Here is a 22,052-nt window from a genome sequence, read left to right as displayed (position 1 = left end):
ATTGAATATATGTTAAAACACAAATTGATTCTTTGTTTCACACTGACAGACATTGGCTTTTGAAAGAGGCTATACCTACATTTTACTGGATCCACCTTTGACACTTGCTATTCAGCAGAAACCAAGGACAGCAAGTTTGCAAGTTTATTTGGAGGTTCTAAACAGCATATATCCACCTGGGGAAGTCATCCTCCTCTACAGAGCAGTAGTTGTATAAAGGATACACATTAAAAGCAAAGGAAGAAGGGAGCACTGCAAGTCAGCCAAACTGGGAAGCTTACCGTGTGTGAACTGTGGCCGTCAGTGTCAGAGCACCCTCATTATTAAAAGAGCTTTTGGGGGCCGGCCCCGTGGCTTGGTGGTTAAGTGCGCGCACTCCGATGCTGGTGGCCCGGGTTCGGATCCCGGGCGCGCACCGAGGCACCACTTCTCCGTCCATCCTGAGGCCGAGTCCCGCATACAGCAACTAGAAGGATGTGCAGCTATGACATACAATTATCTACTGGGGCTTTGGGGGGAAAAAATAAATAAATAAAATCTTTAGAAAAAAAAAAGAGCTTTTGGAAAAATGGATTGAGGTAGGGAATGGTTTCTTGTAACAGAACTATAGCTTTTATATCCATACATCAGAGAGAATGAAAAGTTGCTGAAGGTTGTCTTGGTTTATTTATTCCTACAGATAGATAAGTAGATAGAAAGGTAGGTAGGTAGATAACTATCCGAACAGTGGCTGGCACATGGTATTACAGAAGTGTTAGTTCTGGTTATTATCTTCGATAAAATACTTCTTGTTATTGTGTCCTCATTAATTCAGGTCATTTGATGCCCTATCACATTAGCACATTTTTAGCATACAAAAATAAAATGAGGTTTTAAAATTGCATTTTATGTTGGGTCTTCAAAGGTATTGTTTTATGACAGACAATTGGCCATAAAAGACCTTAATTCTGCATGATACAATGAAATCCTAATTTGCTCATTATTTTGAGAAGTCTCAAAGACTACAGGATATTCAAAGAAAATCTTTAAATCTTTGATTGGCTGTTTAGTAAGTCTGGTTATAAAGAAGAAGGGAGCAATAGAATTCCAGGTCACAATTTCTTCCCTTAGAGTACAAAAAAATCTATTTTGAATAAAGATAGGCAATTATTGGGCTTAGGCCAGGAAATAATTTCAGTGCCAAGTATTTCTTTTTCTTTTCCTCTCTTTTTCTATTGTGTGTCTATAACTTGCTACTTCGTTCTTTCCAGCTTCTCAACTTGATTCTACCTCTAAGCAATCCTGCCCATGTGCTACCATGTTCTTATCAAAGTTTTACTCTTTTTCCTGCTATCTCTCCAGTCCACTGCATGAAGTTTGGACTGTAATATTTTGCACAGAAAAATAGATTTTTCTCTATCAGAAAGAAATCATCATATATTTACTATTTTAATATTTATAATATCATAATATATATCATATAATATATGATAATAAATCATATAACATCATTCTATTTAATATTTTATTAAACATTAAAATTTAATTTTGTTTTCTGTTTAAATGAATCTTGAGGAGACTGCATAGATGTTGTAGACCTACTTGGGATTAGCTTGAAAATTAATCTATTGACTCATATTTGTCTTTATAAATATTTGATGGTGATGGTGTTTAGAAGTCACATGAGTGTTACATAATTTATGAGTAATATTTTGAAATCATATGTCTTTTTTTTCCCTGTGGATGAAAGTCTTTAGTATCCTAAGGATGCCAACAAAGTTTCCTGACACAGCAGGCACTCCCATTGTAAACAAAAATCTGAGGTGACGTGTGCCTGCGCTCTAATCGAGACCTTGTCACTCTGAGCCCAGGTGAAATGCTCCTACTACTCCTGTGTAGCACCTTTTTGGGTACTTGCAGTAATTTTTCAGGTTTCTATGTACTATATTTTATTATCTTTATATACCCCAGGATTTAGGAATATATCTTGAACATGAATAATTTTTCATAACAATTATTAAAAATTTTAAATTATTTAAACATCATGTTAATTATTCCTTACTTAATATTTAAAATTTTGGTTAAGTTTTACTAATAAAATATACACATAATAATGGATTGGTAATGATCACCATCAAGTATCAACGATTGTTGTATCTTGACTAATTGACTGTAGATTCGTGTTTAAAATGACCTTCAGCCTGAGCCCCTGAGCCTTGGCTATGTCACATGCCCGGGTAGAATCTGATTTTAATAATGCTGAGTCCACCTTGGGGAAAGGAGGACATATACGAATCAGAAAGATATGGTAAGGTAGGCCAGGCTTCTAATCTCCACCTTCTCATTTGGTTCCTTTATTTTCAGTGCTGGCGATCATCTTTGTTAGTTTATTTATAGTGTGTGATTGGTTAAAAAATATTATTTCTATTCAGTAGACTGAAAACAAAAATAAATATTTCCTGTGATGCAACATAAAATGATCACAATAAGAATACTGTTATTACTAGGAATGTGAAAATGCTAAATTCAAAGGCAATATTACCAAACCATTTTGGAAATAAATACTTCTCTCGTGGCCAAAATAGGGGGAAAAAAGACACCTGTATTTATTCACTACCTTTGAGAAGGATTCATTTGTGCTTACAGGGCCTGGTCCCAGGCACCTGCTCAGAGAGGTAACCCCCACACCACGTCACAGGGGTTTGGAGGGGAAGAGCTGCGCCGAGTGGTCCCAGTTCTCTCACTCTGAAAGCGTCTGGCGTGAGGCGAATCTTGAGTCACTTCTGGCTGACTTGATGCTCCTGGGGATGACGGGATTCTGGCAAGGAAAAGGGAGACTTTTTACCCTGTAAATTTCTCTTAATCACAGTGTCAAATCTGTAGACAGCCTCCATAGGATCCTTTTCTCAAAATGGCAAAAGAGTAAAAATGACAGAGCAAGAGAGGGAAGAACACAACAGAAGGGTCGGGCTGTGAGTCATCCACTCTTTCAAGAGGCTTACGGAGCCGGTGTGCGCAGGGTTCTGTGGACCACCCCAGAGAAAGAGAAAAATCTCTCCAGCACCTTCCACGCAAAGTGAGGAGATCAGTCATACGCAATTGTAGTGGTTAAAACACAAGGCAGAGAAGGCAGGATTAAATGCTAATGTTGATGATGGGCCACAGAAACACATGCGCACACGTGCGCGTGCACGCATATGCGTATTTAAAGGAGAGTGCAACAGCCCGAGTAACAGTGAGAAAAGCGAAAGCTTACTGGACACTCACCACGAACTTTCTAAATACTTTGCATACATCATTCATTTAATCATTTTAATAGTTCTTTGAGGTCCTATTCTTATCCCCAGGAGATATGAGGCACGAAAGATTAGGTAACACACAGCTGGCTCTAACTCGGTGGTGAGCCAGCCTTAGGCCCAGAGTAGGGGGCCCTACCTCTCTTCTCTGCGCTGGAGAGTGACTTCCCCCAGGAGTGGAAAGGAGGGTGTCTTAGAGGATATTGCTAGAGAAAGAAGATAAGGAAGCCCCTTTAAATAGTGAAAGTTGAAGTTTCAAATCAGGAAGCATAGGAACTCTTGTACTTCTTATTAAAGAAATTTTAAAAGTTTCAAACTGAGAAGAGCAGACTTTGCATAGGTACATGTAATGGGGCAGGCGGCAATCCCCCTTGTCTTCCAACTCTGACAAGGGGTGCTGAACCGCCCTGGGGGAGACAAGGGGCTGGTGGGCCCAGCTTAAGGCTTTTCAGAGGTCTGAGACTTGATTTTCTATCAATTCTTAGAAATAGTTTAGCACGCCCAACTGCTTTGGCAGGAGAAATTGAGTCCCAGAGCTGCTGTAGGGATTAACACTTAGGGGAGCCGGGGCTAAAGGCTGGTTGCCTTAAGTCCTCACTCAGAGCTGTTTCTACTGCCGCTGGTTCATCTTGCCATTCATGGCTGTCATGCTAATTACTTGTCCTGTGGTCACTTCTCATTAGGCTTTTGCTTCTTGAGAGTTCCTGTCTTACAATGTGTGAACATCATTCGAGGTGATGTCTAGTATTAACACAACTTGCTTAGTATACGGATTGTTACTGCTATATTGTCGGGCATTTATATAATCTCAAACTACATGAAATTTCCCGCTGTACTAGTATTCTATTGTAGCACGGCAAATTACACGAACTTCGTGGCTTAAAGAAACACCCATTGGTGAGGTGGCAGTTCTGTGGGCAGAAGTCTGTCAGGCTGGGCTCAGCAAGGCGCCAGGAGCTGGGCTCTTCTCTGAAGGCCTTAGGGAAGCAGCTGCTCCCGGGCTCCTTCAGGTCGTTGCAGAATTCACATCCCGGTAGTGGTAGGACTGAGGTTCCTGCTTCCCTGCTGGCTGGTAGCTGGGAGTCGTTCTCAGCTCCTAGAGGCCTTTCTCTGGTGGCAGGTGGCCCTCTCCATCTTCACAGCCAGCAAAGGCCCACCAAATCCTTCTTATGCTTTGATTTCTCTGACTTCTCCTTCTGCCAGAAGTAGAGAAAACTCTCTACTTTTAAAGGCCTTATGTGATTATACCAGGCCTGCCTAGACAATCTCACTTTGATTAACTCTAAGTCAACTGATTAGTAACTAACTACATCTGAAAAATTCCTTTTGCATTTGTAAAGTAATATAGTCACAGGCATAATATATCATCATATTCAAAGTCTCATCCCTGGGGAATAGATCCTGAGGGGGCAGCTTAGAATTCTGCCTGCTGTACCCTCCCAAGTCTGAATTTCTGTTCTCTATCACTATGGCATTCACTTGGTAAATGTACAAACATATATATATATATGTGTATATTCTTGTAATATTATTTTTTATATTAATACATCATATTTTTCTCAACAAGATTTTATACCAGCACATAACAGGAAATTAATAAAATACTTTTAAATGCTTTGTAGTTTTGGAATATCAGCTTTTGCTATTATTCCATTTATATTATACAGAATACATGCTTGTATATTACTATAAAGCAATCAAATAGTATTCTAAAACCTACAGATTAGTAGCAACTTTATGGTGTGTGGAAATCTGTAATATATCCTTACACAAAGAAGTAGAGAAAATTTGAGAGTGATATTTATAAAATCCATTTGAATACAGATATACTTGATATATATACTTACTAATTTTTTAAAGGAGGAATTAGCAAGATAGAAAAGTACTTTTTTGTTCATTTCACAATTTATTAGTAATATGAAAAATATAACTCATGAATCAATTACTAAACTCTTAAAGGGTAAACTACATTGCTATTTAGCAAACTAATTTTCATTTCTTTAGAAGTTTACAAAAATAACAATATAATGTCCTGAGGAAGCACACAAAAGTAATTTATTTAGTTGTCAGAAGAAACTATTTTTGTTTCTCTAAATGGTTGAGTTGTAAGAAAGTCTCAGATGGAAATACGCAATACCATGGTTACCCAATGAATTAGGCTTTTGTAATATCCAGAATTCCAAGAAAACAGTAACACGCAAGACATTAAGGGAAAATGTTTGCAATATGTTGCCTAAAACCACTCTGGGAATAAACTACAGTGCTGTGTGTAGCAAATGGGGAAAATTCTTTATTTTCCATTTCACATACTGAGAGTTTTTAACCCCTCTAGGATTAAAGGCATTTGTGAAATCTTCAAACTATAGAAAGTTTCTTCAGGGTATCTCTTAAAACTATGCTATACGCCATATTTCGTCAGCTGTTTCTTTCAGTTCAATGACGAATTTCATCCAAATTTTTCTTTTTGTAACGTCTTCATTGTGTTCAAAAACTACATTTTCAAATATTCCCTTAAGAATATAGATAGGTTTTCATAGCCAAATTTTTGAAGTCTGATCTATATTGCAGGTCATATGTTCCAGATTGTGCTTCCAAGTCTAAAAATATTTCCCCAAATATACAAGAAATGCTAGAGCTACTTCACTTGTGTAAAAGAACGCTAGGACCCAGGAGACTTACCATTCATTTAATAAGAGCCACCAACATTCTTGAGCACTCATTAAGGGCCAGACCATACTACTTTAATCCTCATAACAATTGCATAGGGGAAGGTATCATTATTTTCCCAACTTGGCAAGCTGAGATGGTCAATTTGGATCTGGAATTCAAACTTGAGTCTGCCTGAGTGCAGAGCACCAGATTTTAACAACTGCACTTGCTGCCTTTCTTCATGGATCATCAGTTCCCACATGGAGCAGCATCTTGATTTCAAATTTGCCTTCTACAGAGCCCTGCTCTACCCCATGAGAGGCGCAGGCACTCACCCTTCACCGGATGCCCTCCCACTGGGATGTGCGTTCTCAGGAACTGTGAGCTGAGAACTCACTGCACAGTGAGCTGAGAAATGGGAGCTAAAATATGGACATTTGGTTGATAGTTGGAGAGCACTGTACCTTTCTCTTTAAAAGCAGCTAAGTTTTCCAAAGGACTGGAGTAGCAATTTTAGAGTATCTGGTCTTAGATTGCAGTTCCATCCCAATGCTGCTGAGTCAATCCATCAGGCAGGTTTTTATTCAATTTCTCATTACTATTTGGTTTATTGAAGTCCAGGAAAATGGACTTCGTCTGGCACGCCAGCTCCTGCTGACTTCCAGATTGTAAGGCCTCACCTCTCTGACTTTGCTTTGTCTGTGTTTCCTATTTCTGGCCCATTCTCTGCGTTGATAATCGCTGGTGTCTTTGCCCTTTGGCTTCAGTCCTGCTGCTGCCTTACGGAGGGCGGGTGACTGGCAGCTTTCATAGAGAGAGGCAGCACCTGGGGGCTCAGAGGACCATTTTCATTGCACAATGACTCAATGGGGAGCTGGAACTTGGCAACCAAAAAAGAAGCAGTGCATTTCAAAATGGTGGAATTTTCTTTAAACGACCTTTCATAACCCCATGGAAATCTTTGTGTTTGAATAAGCCTGGAATAGAAGACTCTTCACAGTGTGTGTGTGTGTTTTCCACTAGAGTCAGAAGGAAAGAGGACAATTTTCAAACCCTCTTGGCTTTTTTTTCCTTTCCATTGTCAGTAGGAGAAGCAGATCTAACAGATATTTCTTAAACCCATGCATCATTTATGTTTTTCTATTAGTGTCTTTGTTTAATTATAAAATTAATGTGTACTTGTATAGACATCTTATAAAATACAGAAAATTCAGACATTCACAAACCTGAAACAAAGTTCCAACACTCAGAGAACATCGTCTTGCTAACATTTGGTATATTTCCATTCAGTATTTACTGATCCAGAAGTCATTATCTTTTTAAAATTATATTTCTTTAAGCTTCTGGCCACTATGTGTCACATGTGGAAACTAGATGGAAATAAGCATTCTTTTTGGTATTGCTGTTTCCAATGGCATCAAGAGAACCAGGAGACTTGTGGCATTTAATAGAAAAGCATCATACTGGAAGAATACAATTCTAATTTTGAATTTAATTAAAAGAAATTGATGGAGTGTTCGTGTTTTATTTGAACTATTTTTTGGTACCTCCTGTTAACCTTTTGCAAATTAAAATGCCCAAATATACAGTACCAAAAGGTTATCTTCTAATGTCATCTAATGTCAAGAAATGGGTAAACTAAAATTTTACTGCTTTTAAGTTGTGTGGGCATTTATTTAATTTAAAGAGGTTGGGGAAGATTGGGATGGCCTTTGGTTAAACGTCTGATTAGTGAGTCATGTTTTTGATTTACTCCTCTCAAGCTTCAGTTACCACCCCAGAGAGGGTCTTCTGCCCTTCACAAGACATGCCAATAGTCAAAAGGCAAGGTGGTAGGAGAGAGAGAGAGCTTTATTACAGCTTGCTAGCAAGAGGGAAGATGGCCAAGTCATGTCCAAAAGAACCGTTTTACAGAACAAAGACTACAGGCCATTTATATAGGGGGCTGGTCTCCTGGTGGGGAAGGCGGCTGGTCTCCTGGTGGGGGCATCCATCTGGTCTCTGGGTGGAGGTAGACACCTGTTCTTAGTTCCTGAAAGTCTTTTGTTTTACCGGATTTGCCTCAGAGACTGGAGCAACACCCTATACCCTGATCCTTCACTTGTCATTGATGAAGGCTGTCAGCATAGACTCTCTGCCCAGGGATTGTCACATTCCTAAGGAACTCAAAAGAACAAAGTTATCAACTTATAGCAGCTGGGAGGGGCCATAAAATCCACAGAGCATGTTTGGGCTAGTTAGTCAGAGGTCATTCAAAGTTACAATATGGTTTCATTTCTACAATATGGCTTCCCTTATGTCAACCTTGTGTTGAGCCGGTATCACTTCCCCAGGGATTCTCTGTTAACAGTCCAATCCCCTGACCCTTCTCAGACTCTCGTTACTTCCTTTCACATGTGTGTGCGCGTGCACATGATACCAAACCCCTTAATCTCAAATTTGTTGCCTGATCCACAGTAAGCCAAACACTGAGCCATGGCTGCTTGGAGATGGAAAAGGGGGTAGCATCAGTTTGCTCAAATCCACCTTCACAGGAGAGAAACAGGGGGTTTTATAGAGCTAAGGGGCTCGGCAGGAGGAGAAACAAAGGGGTCACTCTCGATAAGCGCCTGGGCAATCTGATTTCTAGGCGTCACTGGCAGCTGGGGCCCGGCCATCCGGTGATAGCTACCTCCCTGAAGTCATTCTCTTTCTTCTGCAAAAGAATCTCACAAATCTTTCTGTAAAACAAGCTCAGAAGTCCTCGAGACCCCTGAGTCACTCCTCAAGTTAAACAGGAAAACAGCAAATTGCTTATTGAATATCTCTAGTAACCCTCAGGTGCCCAGCTTCACACACACGCACATGTATGTACACAGATATACAGATATGGACAAAAGTATGTTCGTCTGTGTATTTTTCTCTGGAAAAAACAACTTCTTTATTTTAGTTTCTAGTCCAAAGGAGACCCAATGATGCTTGTAGACACTTCAATTATTGTCTCTCCCAAGTTGAACTCGTGACCAGCCCTACCTCAGCATCTCCATATCCCTCTGGCCATATTTTCTTTCTTGGTGAGTGGTGATACCATCCTTCTGGTAATCCAGATCTGAAACTTGAGAGTAACATTTGATATTCATTTATGCCCCTATGTTCAATCGCTTGTCAGCAATGATTGACTTTACTTCTAAGTCTTTCAGATCCTTCTTCTCCCTATTTACTGCCTTAATTTAGGGCCTTGTCAAGTCTCCTTTAGATTATGGTGATAACCTTCTGTGTCAGGCAGTGTCTGACAGGAAACAATGGCACACAAATGGGGCATTCTGAAGAGAGTTTAGTTAAAGGAATGTTACAAAGGTTTGCGCATAGCATGGAAAAACACAAGAAAAAATGTACTATCCCATGCCTAGCAGATTTTATCGCCCCTGAAGTGACAAGGGGAGGGAGCGAATATCAGACATAGATATGGAGATACGGAGAGAGTTATGTGGAGAGAGATGCTTGACAGGCCCTGTGGTCTTTAGATGGTGGCAGTCAGCCCCCTGAAAATCTGTAGGAAGGAAGCTGGGGAGTAGATACCTCAACTTTACTCTCCTTTCTCCCCCCAATACCTTGCTGCTGCTCCCCACTGGCTGAAACCAACTGGAAGTCAGACGACAAAGAAACCGTTATTTCCGTCCCTGCAGGTCAGCACAGGGCTGGATGGGAAAGGGCTAGAAGTAGATCCCAGGGGCAAACAAAATATCCAACATACATTTACTGCAGCCTCCTTTTGCTGTATTCCTCGACCTCCCTCCAATCTAAACAAACAAGACAAAAGAAACCCCAACAACAACACCGTTTTTATCCTATCATCAGACTGATTCTTGTAAATGCCAGTATTCCTTTGGCTAAAGTGTTCTACTGAGTCTCCACTGCTTTCAAGATAAGAGGAAACTTCATAGCTGGGCAAGGAGAGCCTTCACAATTTGCCTTTACTTGCTTCTAGCCTCATCCCGCCCCAACTTGGCCCCTCTAAATCTGCACATCTCTAGTGCAGTGACAGACACCCACGACTGAGTGCCGTCCCTCTGATGTCCCCCCGGCCCTCTCTAGGCTCTTCTACATCTTGAGACTATTCCCCTCTGTCCTCCAAAGCTCTACGCTCCCTCTGCTGGGAAACGTTTCCTGGTGGTCTCACTCAAAAATTGGTTTGGGTTCCTGACCTATCCTTAGCTCTTTTCAAATAAAAATTTATAAGAAATCTGTCATTTCTTATTTGTCTGGCTCCCTTGTTAGATCTTTGAGATTGTTGAAAGCAGAAGCTTTGTCTTATACTCTGAACATTGAGTCAGGTACATGAACACTTGTTTAAAACTATTTAAATACCTATTGTAAAATATTTAAGGCCTCTTAAAAGGTCTAATAATGAACACTCATGTAATCACCATCCCAGTTAAGAAATTAACCAACAATAAACCTTATTTCATCCTCTTTTCCACCACTAAGGAACCATGATACTGAAATTATTATTTTTCATTTCCATATTTTTATTTATATTTCAAATAGGAGTGATATAATTCCTAAATAATACATCATTTTTGAACGTTTAAAAATTTTAAGTGATATTACACTCTGTGCTAATAATAATAATAATAATGATATTTTGATTGGATATATGAATAAATCAAAACAATCTGCCTCAACTACTAACACCAAAACTCAAGGTAAGAGGAAGAATTCTAAGATGACCCCCAGGGACCCTTCTCTGGAGTGCTGGTGGGATCTATGTGTATGATGGGATATCCCTCTTGTGATTATTTATACTATATGGCAAAGGTAAAGGGATTTTTCATATTTAACTAAGGTCCTTAATCAGTTGACTTTTAGTTACTCAAAAGAGAAATTATTCTGGGTGGGGCTGACCTAATCTGATGAGCCCTTTAAAAGCCACTCTAAGCTGCAGACGTGCTCTCCACTACTCGGAAGAAAAACTGTCATGCTGTGAACTGCCTCTAGCTCATAGGAGAGGGGTGGCTTCCAGTAGCTAAGGGCCTCAGTCCTCCAACTGCAAGGAACTGAATTCCGCCAACAACCTGAATGAGCTTGGAAGAGGACCCGAGCTCCCAATGAGAATTCATCCCGGCTGATGCCTTGTTTCAGCCTGGTGAGACCTTAGCAGAGGATCCAACAAAGCCATGCCTGGACTATAGCCCACAGAAATTGAGATGATAAATGGGCGCTGTTTTAAGCAACAAAATTTGTGGTAATTTGTTTATATAGCAATAGAAAATGAATGCACACACTCATCTTTCTTCCTCTAATTACTTTAAGAACACTTAAAATAGTTCCTCTATTACATGTCTTTCAGGAATATTTCGTCACAAAGAGAAGGAAAGGTCTGTCTACTAATAACTGGTAGTCCTGAAGCCTGAATAATATTAGAATTAAAACAGCAAGCATTTACACTTTAAATTTTTATTTCAGTTATAACATTTATTTATAACTATTGTAAATAAAACCTTTACACTAACTTATTGAAAATGTTTTCCATGTAGTTCCAGGACTGTGTACCATGCTATGATGGGTAAGAAAAAGAGAAAATATTCAAATATTAAAAACAATTTAGTCCAAGTAGCATCTAGTGGATAGAACCCAGGGATGCTGCTAACCATCCTACAACTCACTGGACAGCACATCTCCCAATACAGAGTTATCTGGCCTCAAATGTCAGTAGTGCTGAGGTCAGGGATCCTGGTCTAGGGGACGCTATAATCCACTGAACTCCCTGAAGTGTCCTCTGAGGGGGAGCCCCGTATTTCCAAGCAGTCCTTTACCACCCTGCCCCCACTGTAATCCACGCACTCTGTGAAGAACCACCTCAACTTCCCTCTAGCTTTCTATTTTCATGTACCTCATTTTATTTTAATCCCAAATCAACTGTGGAGTATCCAGATCAATTGTTATTGTTACTATTCTTTTTTTCAGATAAGGAAACTCAAACTCCAAAATATTAAGTAATCAAGAAGATTTATTGAGGATTAAAACAAATTATCCTGTTATTAAACAGTGCTTCTTGTAGTACACTCGAGTCTCCCTTTCAAGGTTGTCATTCATCCTTAGAGAACCATAAAAGCCTTAAAAATGGCTTCACAAGAAGGCATAGCTAAAGATGGAACCTTGCGAGTTTTCAGGTTAATCCTGATAGAACTGGGAGAGGCCTGAGGATCCAGGTGAAGTGACTTGAGAGAGCACCTCATCAATTTGAGTATTTCTACATTCAGGAGTCATAGAAAATGAGGTTCAAAGCAGAAAATGAAAGAAACCTTCCCTTTGGCCTCACTAAATTGAATATTTTCTCTTTTTCTTTACTCTGTTAATGCTGCGTGGCATTATGATTAAAAAGGAAACACAGAAGTTAGTGAAAGTGGTGTTCTGAGAGGATGAGCCAGATGAGAGCAACTCGGACCTCTGAAGGCATCCATTTGTTTCTTACTGTGCTGAGCAGTACTGGCAGGTAGAAGAGGCACTTCTGCTAATAGTATAGTGGTTTCCCAAGAGTTCCAATAATCTGCCATTGGCTGCTGGCAGGCAGTAGGGGTAGCAAATTGTTTGAGAACAACCAGACCAAGAGCCATAAATAACTGGGCTCTATGGCACCTTTGTTATGATCATTAGGGATATAGGCTCCTGTGGTTGACAAAGAAAATGAGATCATATTAATTACTGCCATTAGTGAAAATGAACTCCCAAAGATGGTCTGTAGGTTTGGCAGCTGGAATGCCTTGTATATGAACAATCATCTGGGGGCTTAGGAATGTTCTTCTAGATATGCTCATCCCCATTGCCCAGACCCACCACTACACAGAGTGGGCTATGGAATACTGGAACTTGACATTCAATAAAATATTTGACTCTAGAGTACTTTGTTAAATATATGGCTCATGCAAATTGTATTCCACAATATATCTAAGCACATTAGTTTATCAGAAAGAAAATATCCCAAACACGTAAGTTTTAGTAAATTGCACGAGGAGGGGAGGCAAGTCCTTTATGGGGTACAAGGCATTTTTCAGGAAGGAAAAGTTTTTTGGGAGGTTGTGGGTAACATGTGAGCAAAATAACTGTGCTGTCCATTATGGTAGCCATATGTAGCAGCCACATGTGCCTACTGAGCACTTGATATGTGGCTAGTTTGAAATGAGATGAGCTGTTTCAGATTGCAAAGATGTCTGAAAATAAGAATATAAAATTTCTCATTAATACTTTTTGTATTGATTAGACATTAGAATGATAACAATTTGGATACATTGGGTTAGATAAATATATATTATTAAATTTAATTTCACCTGGTTCCTTTTACTTTTTTTTTTTTTTTTTTTGTGAGGAGATCAGCCCTGAGCTAACATCCGCCAATCCTCCTCTTTTTTTTTTGCTGAGGAAGACGGCCCTGGGCTAACATCGGTGCCCATCTTCCTCCACTTTATATGGGACGCCGCCACAGCATGGCTTACCAAGCAGTGTGTCGGTGCGCGCCCGGGATCCGAACCAGCGAACCCCAGGCCGCCGCAGCGGAGCGCGCGCACTTAACCGCTTGCGCCACCGGGCCGGCCCCCTTTTACTTTTTTTTAATGTAGCTACTAGAAAATTAGGAATTACATATGTGGCTTGCATATGTGACTCACGTTGTGTTTCTATCGGCAGTGCTGATTGAGACGTTGAAGGCTAGTCTTATCTCCCTAAAAATTCTGCCCTTGAAAGTTTGGTTTAAGCACTTTATAGTTAGAGAATTATTTCTAATTGTGGCAAGTACATATACACAAAGGTTTGTTTTGGTTTTGTCATTGAGCTATGCAAGAACCATGAGGCTGAAGCTTCATCTGTTTAGCATCCCTAATAGAATATGAGCGATCACATTGCTAGCAGTCAATCTCTGATAGGCCTGTGTTCACTTCCTTAAAAATACCCTATGATAAGAAACAGACTCACATTTTATTATGTTCTCTATTGTAAAAGCCAAAACTAATAAAGACATTCAAAGTCAAATAACTTTTAAGGTCTCTTCGGGCTTAGAATTCTCTGATGCTCTTCATTGCAAAACCACATCAGCTCCTCATTACACGTGTGAATCATTTGACAAGAGGAGATTTTCCTTCTTTGCCGAATCTCAATCATATTACAATTCACAATCATTCAGCGTTTGGCATCTTTTTTTTTTTTGGAAGAGCATCTAATCTTCATTTTCTTTTATTTGATATTTTAAAAATTAATATGACTTATTACTAAATTAATACACTTAAGAGTCTCGTCTTTGATCTTGGATTTTAAAATGTATTTATCAAATTTATACTATCCTGTACACATGGCCTTGTGATTTTCTTTTTAATAAATGAATAGTTATATTAATAGTTTTAATAATGACTGTGTATACATTTCACATTATTGAACTTAGATCCTTTATCATTTTCTTTGTTTGGATTACATAAAGTACATAACCCGTTGGCAAGGAATAGTCACATAGCCTAACTGGATGGAAGTGTAGGAAGGCGGGAAAATAGTATCCCATCTGTCCTATTTTACATTTCAACAAATTGTCCTATCAATTAAATAATTTCAAATTTCAGAGCATGACTCCTCCAAAATAAATTTAATTTTGTTGCCTATATGTACATATATGATGAGAGGAAATCATTGTCTTTGACTTAGTATATGTCATCATATCTATCAATTGTATCCTAGAAGAATATTTGTATTTAGTATGGTATAATAAAAAGAATATAAGAAAATGCAAAAGTACTAGCTGTCTGACCTTGGGCAATTTACAAACATTGAGTTCTTCTATTTAAAGTTTGGAAGATATTTACCAAAGTTAAGTAGTTATGCTGAGTAGTGGTGTTTTTCACTTTCCTTGTGCATGTCTATATTTTCTTATTTTTCTGTAAGTAATATGGACTACTTATGTAGCATTATAGTTCTACCAAAATGGAAATCATGTGAGGTGGTATATTCCTAGTATTATGTGAGCTCAGAGGAGGAAACATCAGCTCTGTGTGCTGGAAGAAGACACAATAACTGCTGTATGTATGCATGTATCTATGCACTGATTTATGCATTCATGTGTGTATGTATGCATGCTTGTGTGTATGTATGCATGTGTAATATATTTAGATTTAAATTGGTAAAAATGCTTGAAACTAATAAGTGTCTTAAAATAACACAAAGATCTAAAGCTGCTTAGAAACTTAAATGTACCAGTACATTTTTAAATATTAGTCATGAATTTTAGGGATTGGATAAATTAATATACTCATTTTGTTATGATTTGGGAGAGATTCTCAAAGCAGTTCTAATATGTTCGCTATGTTATTAAAAATGCGTGCTTTCTTTGGTTTTGGCATTGATCTAAAAATGCCATGTTTTCAGTTCCTGCTTGTGGTATGACTTATTTGTGTAGGAGAAGTGCGAGTGTAGTGGCCCTGTCTGTCAGTGACCTGTGTTCTTGTTTGCACTTGCCTGGTGAATTCTTTTTCCTCCCTTCCAAAGAGTCTAATCTAAAACTATCATAATTCTTAAGGGTGAAAGACTAAAATAATGCTCATTGTCACCATTATTTAAAAGTACATTTTAAAGAAGTGTTATCCAATGCTATCAGGTAGGAGAAAGAGATGAGTTATGATTATGGAAAGGAGAGAGCTTTTATCACGGTCAACATACAATATGATTGTGTAAAGGAAACACCCACGTTCAACTGAAAGGAGAATTCTTCTAAAATGTACGGAGCTAAAGAAGGTCATTAAGGTAAGTGGAAGGACAAATCATGTGCTTAGATAGGTAAAGGCAATATGGTAAAATTTAAATGTTAATTTAAATATCCAAAGGATTTTTTTTTGGAATTTGAAGAATGTTCCAAAAGTACACCCAGAAGAAAAAACTGTGAAGATAACCATTAAAATAGTAAGAAAAGAAGAGGGGTAGAAACTAGCCTACATAGAAAATAAAACATTAGAGAACAATAATATTTGAAATATTTCCATTATACTGTGTCTAGAAATAGACCCTGATCATGTCAGAGATATGCGTATGATTATATTAACCTTGCACATCACAGGGAAAATATGAATATGTCAGTCAATACTAACGACAATATGTAAGTAACTTGGAAAAAATAGATTCAGGGAAGTCTAAGCATGATATAAAATCCAAAAGCTAAGAAGGAAATGACCAATATATTTCACTACATAAAAATTTAAAGCATCTGTATGATACAAATAATAAAGAAAGCCAAAAGTACGAACTATAAACTTTGAAAAACTGTTTCCAACACGTTATAAGCAAACGTTTAATTTTTTACATGCAAAGAGTTCTTAAATCAATAAAGAAAAGACAAGCAACCAAGTGGAACTATAGAGAAAGGATCTATTTAGTCAATCTACAGAAAAAGAAACAAATGGCCATTAATATAAATTTTCAAAATATCTATATCTTTCTTTTACTTCAGAACATTTAAATGTTGAAGTATTAGAATTTCAAAAGATAGACAAGACAGTTAATCTATTGAATTTGTGAAAGAATTTGTCACTCAGAGAGAGATTTCACATAAAATCTGCCTTTTCCTTTGATAAATACGCATAAAGAAAAGACTTGATATACACAATTGACAATGAATTTGTGTTCTTTAAATCAGCCTGATTTTTTTCTTTCTTTCCTTTCCCCCTGCCTCCTCCTCTCCCCTCTCCCCTCTCCCCTTTTTTACTGTTTTGAACTGTGAATGATTTATGTGGTGTTTATAATATTGTAAATATTTTTAGTGGTATTGGTGACGGCAAATTTTCAAAAGATAGTCATTACTGACTTTGGCCACAAATGTCTTACTTGGTAACTATGCAAATAACTCAGGAGTCCTGGTTTATGCTCGTAGAAAGTTTATACTCTGTTTACTTCAGTAAGCATGGAACTGAAATACACAATCCTGCCATGTTAGGGGCAGCAGAACCATGTTTCTGGAGAGTATCCAAATGGAAAATAAACATAATCATAAAGCAGAAACAGATCAACATTACAACTTACGAAACTTACAACTTACAAAAAAAGAAGAAGAACAATCTTATTTGTATTCAAATATAGATATAATGATTCACTTTCAGAGTAAATCTTGGCACTACCTTGAATGGAAATTTTATTTAACACACGAGAAAGCTCTATTTTGCTTCTTCCCACTTTGATGAATACATAACTATGCAAAAAGCTTTTGTCTTTTCTGATAGCTACGTATGACTTTTTAACAAAACATTTGCAACCACACAGCACACATTCGTATCATAACAAATCTACAAGTCTATGTGTGCACACTGTGTGTAAGACTCCGTGTTTCAGCAATAAAAGATGCAGCTAATAAAATGGGCCCCATGGTCTACTGCTGGTTCCTCTTCTCCCCCAAAGTTTTGACCATCAGGATAAGCCAATCTCTTGTCTTAGGAATTATTTTATTTTCTCAATAAAAGTATAACATTTTCTTTTCTTGGGAGTTTTGTTTGCTGCTTTTTTTTTTTCTTTGGCATCATAGGCAATTTGAGGATATAGAATCCAACCATGTATTTTCTCAAGCTGGCACTGATTTTTGGTGAAATGGTGTTGGGTATTGTTTTATGTCCTGAATTTCAATAAAATCACTCATAAGTTGAATGCATTTCCTTTATGAAAAATAAAACAAAAACTAATATAAATGAGTTTCTATAATCGCTTAACCAAAACATTGTTAGGAAAATATTCCATCCATTAAAATTATAACAAAGATATTTTGATGGAAAACATAATGCTTTGAGTAAACCTTGACAAGAAATATGTACTTGTGATTGAAAAATACATTCAACTGTGAATCACTTTAATGGATTTGGTTCTTTTTGGCAATAAAAACATTTCTAGGAAAATCTGTGAGTTAAATTGTTTGATCTCATACTTTAGATTATTAACATTCATATTAAATTACAATGTTAAAGAAATAAGAACAGTTTCAGTGCAATTTTTAGAAATTTAATGTTTTATTTTTACCAAAATTTAGATAACTATGTAAGAATATGCAGAAACATAGGCTTCAAGCACATTTTGTAGCCTGAATAAACATGAATTATGATCTGTAGTATCTTTTCCTTTCTCAATTGTGGCATTGAAAGAGAAGTAAGCACTCATGTCTGGAGGCATTCCTTGTATGCAGTGGATCAACTTGTTTCTTAGGCACCATCCTTGGGAGAATTAAGAGAATAGTCAAACAAATTGTTTCCTGTGTTCTGTGGTTCAGATGAAATTGAGACTGTATACACATACCATGTACCACACATGGACACATATCACACAGAATTTGTGTGACTCACACACACGTAATAATATGTATATGCATGCATGTATGCACATGTACACATACACATACACATAAATATGTATATATGCATACACATGTGTGTGCATACATACATTCATCTTTTTCTACATGCATTGGTCCATGTGTTTAATAGAATATGGGGACAGAATAGTCATTCTTCAAGTGAAAATATTTGCATGGTGGTAGTTCGGGGACCTAAAAGAAGGGGAGTAATAAATTGTGAACATTAGGTTAAGAGAGTATACAGAGTATGCTGTATAACTAGATAACTCAGTAAATAAAATTCTCTCAGGACAGTGTTTGTGACTGATATTAACTAGCCATGTTGCTTTTAGCCAGCTTAAAGATTCCTTGAACACATGGTGGACTATAAGCTTTATTGGATCATTGACTGAGCTAAGAATTATCCACGAAAGTAGACATTGTCTCTTTATGGCAGCAGCTCTAGTGCATACTGTATGTAGATTGATTGTTTGGCCCCCCTGATGGCCAGAATGCTAGGCAATCATAAATGGTGAGGAGTGGCTTTGGCGCCATAGGTGAGGTGTTCGACAGTGGCTTCAGACGCTGTGTGGGGAATCGTGTGGCTTGACCTTTAGCGGTGAGGCATGTGGTGAGCAGGTTAGGAGCAGTCGAGTTGGAGATTTCTAGGCTGTCTGTGTAATAGTGTATAACGACTAAAATAATCACCTGCTCCATTGGCCAAAACACCTCTGTTTTTCTAAACAGTCATACAAAAACGCCACAAAATGAATATTTTATAATCCTCTAAAAGTGAAGCCTCTAGCATTTTACTCTGGCAGTAGATTTTAGCAGCTTTGGGGTTTTTAAAAGTTACAAGATATTCAGAAATGCCAATCCTATTAGCAGACTTTCCCTGTACATTTGGACATGCCAGAATAATTTAAATTTGAAAGAAATTTAAAGTGTGTTTATCAGAAAAAAATCAATAATTTTCATTTGCCAGAGTACTTTTTCCAAAGCTTTCAGAGTTGCTGAAAGGTGATTTTTCTGTAACTTGTTTTACTGTTCAAATCCAATTTATTTCTGCCACCTGTTATTTTTCTCCCTGGATTTTTTAGAAGTCATTTTGGACCATTTGATAGTCCTCTAATAAGAGCCTCCCTCCCCAAGGTGTAATTGACTCTTAGTCTGACAGTTCAGCAAATACACAATGAAAGGCCACCATGTGCCAGGAGCTGGGATATTTACCCTTCCAAAGAAAATGCTTAAGCTTGAGCACATGTAATTCTCCATCTGTTGATTTAGGAATATGCCACTTTATTACTCTGACTATGTTGATAATTTTTCTTTTAAATGATAGGCTTCAGGAAAACAAGAATTTTATCCTTGGGTTGATAGTCTTCTTATGGGGTTATTTGGGGTAACTTAATAAAATTATTTTGAAAAGTCTTTTGTTACAAATTAATATTTTAATACAGCCTTTTTGAATAGAAAGTTATAAATTGTCTCAATTTAGTGAACCACGTCAGTAAATGTTTTTCTACTATGTAAAGCACTATATCTAAAAGAACTATTATAATGTTTGCAGAATCCATTTCTCATTCTGGAATTTTTGTTTCTTTGTTTTTGTTTTTTCAGTCTCCTGAACAATAACCAAATCAGAAAGATTTCCAGAAATGCTTTTGAAGGACATGAAAATTTGCTATATCTGTGAGTTGCAAGAAAGATCAACAATAACTTATGGTGTTGATAAATTATTTTTGCCTTTTTGTTCGCTTTGGCTAAAGTAATTCTTCATCATCTTGAAAAGCACTGTCAACTTTTACACAAAACTCATTTGAACATTTCTGTATGAAGTCGATTGTTGCTTTCAACAGATTATTCATCTGAAAATATTTGAATATTCATGCACGCTTCTATCTCCCCATCCCTGCCACAAAAATTCTAAATTGGAGTAAAATAAATCAGAGTTTGTCCAACTGTCACGTTCAAATTTAATTAATTGGTAATTGTAAAAATTCTGTAGATCCAAGAGAAGCTTTATGTCAACAACTCAGCCATCCAAGACCTTCTGAAGCCAGTGAACACATTACAGTTAGGAACTTTAATGAACTTGGATAAGAACAAAATTTTGAGAAAATTACCTCACAGATATGACCGTTGACAACTGTGGTGCTCTTTTGTGTATTACTAGTAAATGAGAATAAAGGTATTTTAAACGACTCCCTGTTTTGATTCAGAAACCAATGCATGCTGATAAATTGAACGCTGGGAGGACATGAGTGGTCTTCTTGTGTGGAAGGCTGGAGAAGGAGACCTGGATGTTTGTCTAAGCAAGCGGTGAGTGCTGCAGCTTTCTTTTAAAGAATATTACGAAGGTAGCTTGCATTTGTACACAAATATGTCCATTCGTGGATTCATTAAGCACTCTGTGTAAAAAGCTGAAGTCATCCTTTTAAAGGAAAGATGCTATCCCAATCCTCTTGCTCCCATTTAATTTATACAATGATCATAGCATCTTCCTGAAGCACTAGAATTCATATTACACCTCAGTTCAAGAGCCTTATAGCCCCTTATGTTCAACTGAGATACCCCGGCCTAATACACAAGGCCTCCTACAATTCTTCTCATCACTCAGTCCTAAATTCTTGGCTCCTTCTTAGAATCAGTCCATTCTACTTGCTGTCTTAATCACTCATGACCAATATAACATGCCCAGCAGGTGCATATCATTTTTATTTTTTTTTTCAGGCATTGATTTTTAATTGTTATTAAAAAAATGCAACATGAAATTTACCCTCTTAACCAATTTTTAAGTGTACAGTACAGTATTGTTAACTATACGCACATTGTTGTACAGTAGATCTCTAGAACATCTTCATCTTGCCTGATTGAAACTCTGTATTCATTGAACAGCAACTCTCCATTTCCCTCTCCCCCAGGTCCCTGGAAACCACCATTCGACTTTCACCTTATATGAGTTTGACTACTTTATATACCTCATATAAGTGGAATTATGTAGTATTATGTAGTATGTGACTGCCTTATTTTACTCAGCATAATATTCTCAAGTTTTATCCATGTTGTAGAATAAGATAGAATTTCCATCTTTTTTTAAGGCTGAATAATATTCCCATATAATTTTTAATTTCCACCTGTTAAACATTTCTAAGGATCCTTCAAGCTTCTAGCCTGGTGATGTGAGAAGTCTGCTCCTTGTAAAGGAAGGAGCTTCACCTCCCTGTGTTTCATCCCAATCCTTTGTTTCTGTGGTTCTTTATTCATTGACATGTAGAGTAAGTCCCTTATAGTAAAACAAACAAATTAATAAACAACATAAAACAAAAAACTTTATAACTTTGTAAATAATGGTTTAGAAGAAACCTCATTACTAGTGCAATACTAAAATGACAGTTATTAGAAAGAAATTAATTTTGGATAGGGTGAATGGTCAGCATTGGCATGGCTGGGATCAATTACACACACAAGTGCACTATGTACTCTGAGTGAGAACAAGGAAGCGTTTCACAAAACTTCTCAGCAATACTGGCCAGTCCAGACCCTGCTCCTGAAGTGAAAGATACAAATCTCTGGGCTTCCGTAAGATGTGTGATTTAGGAAAAGAGAAGGATAGTTTATAAATGTTTTATGCCATAGTAGGTTGTTAACACATTCCTGTGGCCACTGGAGGAAATCTTTTCATATTTTCAATAACATTGCCAAGTAAGGATGACCTCTCAAATCAGGGAAGCTCATGATAAAAAAAGAAGGTTGTGGGCTTGAAGACTTATTCAGTGCAGACAACACCTGTCTAGATTAGAAGAAAATGC

The 22,052-nt window shown here is 37.5% G+C and overlaps 1 protein-coding gene across 1 annotated transcript in view; it reads left to right on the top strand.

Moving 5' to 3' along the window:
- PXDNL (peroxidasin like) overlaps positions 1-22,052 on the top strand; it is a gene marked incomplete at its 5' end in the record, with an annotated part of 424,640 nt that overhangs the window by 182,499 nt on the left and 220,089 nt on the right. The window contains 1 exon segment of the mRNA XM_058528993.1: positions 19,861-19,932. Within this exon segment, the coding sequence (XP_058384976.1) occupies positions 19,861-19,932 (72 nt within the window).

This window comes from Diceros bicornis, chromosome 33 (assembly GCF_020826845.1).
Source record: "Diceros bicornis minor isolate mBicDic1 chromosome 33, mDicBic1.mat.cur, whole genome shotgun sequence".
In the NCBI taxonomy this organism is placed as follows: Eukaryota; Metazoa; Chordata; class Mammalia; order Perissodactyla; family Rhinocerotidae; genus Diceros; species Diceros bicornis.
Note: the sequence above shows the minus strand (reverse complement) of the source record. Positions and strands in the feature narration are given on the sequence as shown.